The sequence below is a fragment of the Pteropus vampyrus genome, unplaced genomic scaffold, assembly GCF_000151845.1.
Source record: "Pteropus vampyrus isolate Shadow unplaced genomic scaffold, Pvam_2.0 Scaffold2, whole genome shotgun sequence".
Lineage (NCBI taxonomy): Eukaryota > Metazoa > Chordata > Mammalia > Chiroptera > Pteropodidae > Pteropus > Pteropus vampyrus.
The window spans coordinates 16,922,659-16,927,086 of record NW_011888783.1 but is presented as its reverse complement, the minus strand read 5'-3'; the positions used below and the strand labels follow the sequence as shown (position 1 = coordinate 16,927,086).

General features: G+C 36.4%; 1 protein-coding gene across 1 annotated transcript in view; it reads left to right on the top strand.

Moving 5' to 3' along the window:
* The window catches only part of RAPGEF4 (Rap guanine nucleotide exchange factor 4), a 279,699-nt gene that overhangs the window by 232,216 nt on the left and 43,055 nt on the right, over window positions 1–4,428 (top strand). Inside the window, exon 17 of the mRNA XM_011357435.2 lies at window positions 2,459–2,537. Within this exon, the coding sequence (XP_011355737.1) occupies window positions 2,459–2,537 (79 nt within the window). The remainder of the gene's footprint in view (window positions 1–2,458; window positions 2,538–4,428) is intronic.

Below are 4,428 nucleotides of genomic sequence, written 5' to 3'. Positions count from 1 at the left end.
CACTGAACTCTACAGAAGAAGATTTCTCTCTGAAAGAAGTTCAAAGATTTATCTAAAGAAACTACTGATAGTTCAAAGTCTATTTCCATCACTTTTTCAGTATACTCCAGGTGAAATTATATACCTCCTAAAAGAATTTTAGCACTGATTTACTTCTTATTTTATCTTCTAATTTTAGTTTCTCATTTTATAAATAGATTATCTGAGATATTTCTTTTTTTACATAGCAAATGAATTGGGGAGTAGTTGATATAAAAGCCAGGATCTCTGGCAGTTGTTTTTGGTTTGATATTTGTTGAGTATCTTCTTGGCAGGCACCAAGCTGGATGCTTTAGATTAGGCAATGTGAACAAGAAATTGCTCTCCTGTCCTACTGGAGGACATAAAGGAGTATGCAAATAGCTTGAACATAAGGTAGAATGTGGTCAGTGCTTCAAGAACACTGATTGGCTGAGGGACCAGGCAAAGTGTCATGGAGAATGTAGCCTTTCAAGTGGCACTGAAGGAAGGCTGGTGTCTAGTAACTATAGATTGGAGACAAAGCTTTCCATACTGAGGTACAACATTAATACTGACCTAGAAACAGACAAGGGAGATCAAACAGTCTGGTTTTGCTGGACTATCATATCCATGAGAAGGAGAGGAAGATGAGGTCTAAGAATTTTACTACAGATCTTGGAGGGTCTTAAATGCACAGGTAAGCAATGGGGAGTGGCCGAAGATACCTGAGCAAGGAGAATGTGATAAGAGGCCCATGATAAGAAACTCACAGATGTAGTAAAGTGGGAAACCCTTGTATTTATAGATTTATAATACAGTGAGAAATATCAGAATTGACAGTGAAACTGGTTTACATTGCAGCAATGAACACCTCTGGATTTGACAGTACATTCTCTTAATTTACCAAAACATCTATTTGCAGTCTTAGACCTATTAGTTTCCTAGACTATGACCAGTATTAGTCATTAAGTGACTTTGGAAATCATTTTGAGTAGGAAATGGTTTTTAAAAATCAGTTCTCAAGAATTTCCAAGAGAAATTACTGCATATGAGTAGCAAACACGAAAGCCATGGTGAAATGTGGTTGCTAGGTAGTTATCACGCTAATGGCTGGCTCCTCAGCCTGGGAGCACCCTACTGAAAGCTCTGCTTTAGCAAAATGTAAACTGCTCTATAGCACAGGCCTTCTGGGAGTCTTATAAGCAAACGTTACCTCCCCTGTCCTCACGGAATATCTAAAACATATCAAGGTGACCCTAGATGTTAAACTTAAGCAAGCCAAAATTTTTTTCAGAAAGTCAAAGTTTCAAACAGCTTTTGTCTGTCACCTTCTCTTCAACTTCTCAGGTTCAGTGTAGTGTGAGTGAAATGAGTGGTAACACCAAATGTTGACAGAATGACAGCTTGAGATTATACTCATCCCTTATATTTAAGTGAGTATAATGGTATTATATGATATGATAGGGCTGTTAGCTAACTCCACGATGGTAATCATATTGGAACATATAAATGAATTAAATCAATTCGCTGTGATCAATACCTTAAACTTACATAATGTGATATGTCAATTATATCTAAATTGTTTTTAAAAGTGAGTATAATGGTTAAACCTTTAGTCACTGACTCCAGCATTACCAATATAAATTGATTTAAAAGACATTAATGCTTATCTAATTTATATAGTTAAATTTTTCATATTTATCACCATTTTCTATTTGAAAAGTTACATGGGTTTCACAAATCTCAGCCAGTGTAGTTTATTTTTTAATTGAAAATCCCTATAGCATTTTGGATTCCAAGTTTCAATGGGCATCTCCTACGGGTTTTAGATCTGTCTTTGCATGCTTTCCCACCAATGCTGACTGGATAGTGCTGTCTTTGCAATGAAGCACTAACATGAATTCAAAGTGAGGCAAATGAAGCTTATCTCCAGGACTTGCCTGATTTCCCTTCTCCCTGCTTACCTATCTACAAAATAGCTTCAAATCTAAGACATTCACCATTTTAATCTACTGAAGAGCTTTGTTTTGCTTCAGTTGCTTCTCACAGCCTTTATCTTTTCTTCTTTTTTTCTCTTCTTTTGTTTCCCTCACCAATTCTCTGCTCTTACCACCTCCTTTTTCTGCAATTCCATCATCCTCTCACCCTTCATTGCTCCCTCTGGAAATAAGAAGTAAAAAAGAGAGAAAATGATATTGACAAAAGACATGGTGTAAAGTTGAAAAAGAAATGACAATGTTTTAATTCTACATACATGGTGCTATCCATGGGTGGCTCTTTAAATATATATATACATGTGTATAAAATCATTTTTATGTGAAGTGCTTCTATGTACAGTAAAAGCAAGCCAATGTATCAGAACCATTGGTCAAGAACCAATGAATAGATACTCTTGCTTATCTAAATATGTCTACGAGAATATAATTTCCTTTTCTGCTTTGCATTTTCCCCCCTGCAGATTCTATTTTAAATGACTTTGTTATGATGCACTGTGTTTTTATGCCAAATACCCAGCTTTGCCCAGCCCTGGTGGCCCAATATCCTTTTGTTGTGAAAAGTCTCTATTGTCTTGAAGACACCCCACATATACATGGCCATTATCTTATCCCATGCTCTGAAGGTAAGTCATAGCCTAGACACAGTTGTGCTTCGTACCCTGTCTAACACTGAAATGTCAGCAGCTTTCCCCAGCACAGACTCCATCTTGCCCTGGCATGGTTTTGCTGTCTCATGTACAAAGATTTCTTCTTTGTTACCTGTGTAGAGAAATGTGAGCCAAGTTACCTCAGGAAAGTGATACTGGTTAAAAATACACATACTGGAGATAGGCTAGAGAAAGTTATGGAGAAGAATCTGGGAGTATTATTAAGGGTAGATTAAGGGTAGTTTCCTAACCTAGGAGACAGACTTCATACCTCTGTCAGGATGCCTGGCACGTTGAGTTATCTACTTGTGTTCTTCCTCTAAACTGTAGTATTAATCAGACCTCTGAAAAAAGACAAGTGATCACTGTAGGGTACCTTTTACATTCATCCTCGTCCATCCTCCCTCTAGATATCAAAATTTATTCCTTTGTTGCTATTTTTATTATCACTGACTATTTATTGACTTAAATAAAAGATACAAAACTTGAAATTCTAATGGCAGTTCTTTTGGGAAGCTTTTCAATAGTCTATTGAACTGACCAATTGATATACAATGTCTGGAAACATTCAAAAAATGTAAGTTGAATAAAAGAAGTAAATGTTATTAATGAATCACACTCTCAAATTTGGGGGGGGGGCATGTAAAAGTATATTTTCCAATTCTGCTTTATTTTTAAAGCAACAGAAATTTAGACCCAAAAAGCACTTTGGCCTTTTGTGAGCAGTTAAATATATTAAAGGAGAATAGCTTTCTTTTTTTCTGAGCAATACAATCAATGTTGGAGTGTTTTCCTTTTTCAGAATTATAATTGCCCCACCTGATTCTCATTTTCTTGTTCATCCATAATTCTCTTTGAAGTCAACAGAATGTGTGAGGATAGGAGATTTGAGTTGAATGTGTTATTCAGAGGGAGCTGCAGGAATGAGATTTGGGTGTTTATTTGCCTGGGAACTATCTTTCCATGTAAAAGCAGCTTAATGAGACTTATGTATGTTATATATCCTTTCTGGCTCACGTTCAATTTTTCTCAAGTAAAATGAACATATTCAGGATCTCTTTGTCTCCTTTTAACTCCATACAAGTTAATCATTATTAGACCTTTGAGATTTGTTGAAGGAAAAAAAAAAAAGCACCATTGAGTTTAGACTTATTTTTTCAACAGCACGTTGATAAGCTTTAAAGCAAACAAAACTAAAAGCAGAGTGAGAGAGAGTACAGTGGACCACGTCATATCATCTTTGCAACTCGAGCCCCAAACACTAAGCTTATACTTTTTGTTGTTGTTGTTGTTTCGTTTTTTGTTTTTTGTTTTTCAAATTCTGACTTTTTCATTTATTAGCTTGTTCTCCTTCAGAGCGATTGAGAACATCCATATCACTGACCTTTGTTCTTAAGATAAAGGCTCCTGGACCAAAGCCCATGCCATCCCGGGTCAGAAGGTGAGAGATATGGCAGTATTGTTGTTGGGGGAGGAAGAGAAGACAGGAAAGTGAACAAGAGAAACCTGTGTATCCAATCCTAATTATTTTTTCAGTAGATGGAGGGAATCTAGGATGACCAGACATCATCTACACCACCTAGTGCCCTCAGACCACCTTCTTCACATCTGGTCCTGTAGGAACCTAGATTCTCTTCACTCTTCTATTTGGAATGAATTCTCTGTGCATCAGGCGCCAAGCTAAAAGCATTAGCCTGTATTATACCACTTATCTTTACAGGAGTGTATTGGGTTAGTATTAGCTTTATTTCACAAATGAAAATTTTGAAGTTCAAAAAAATGGC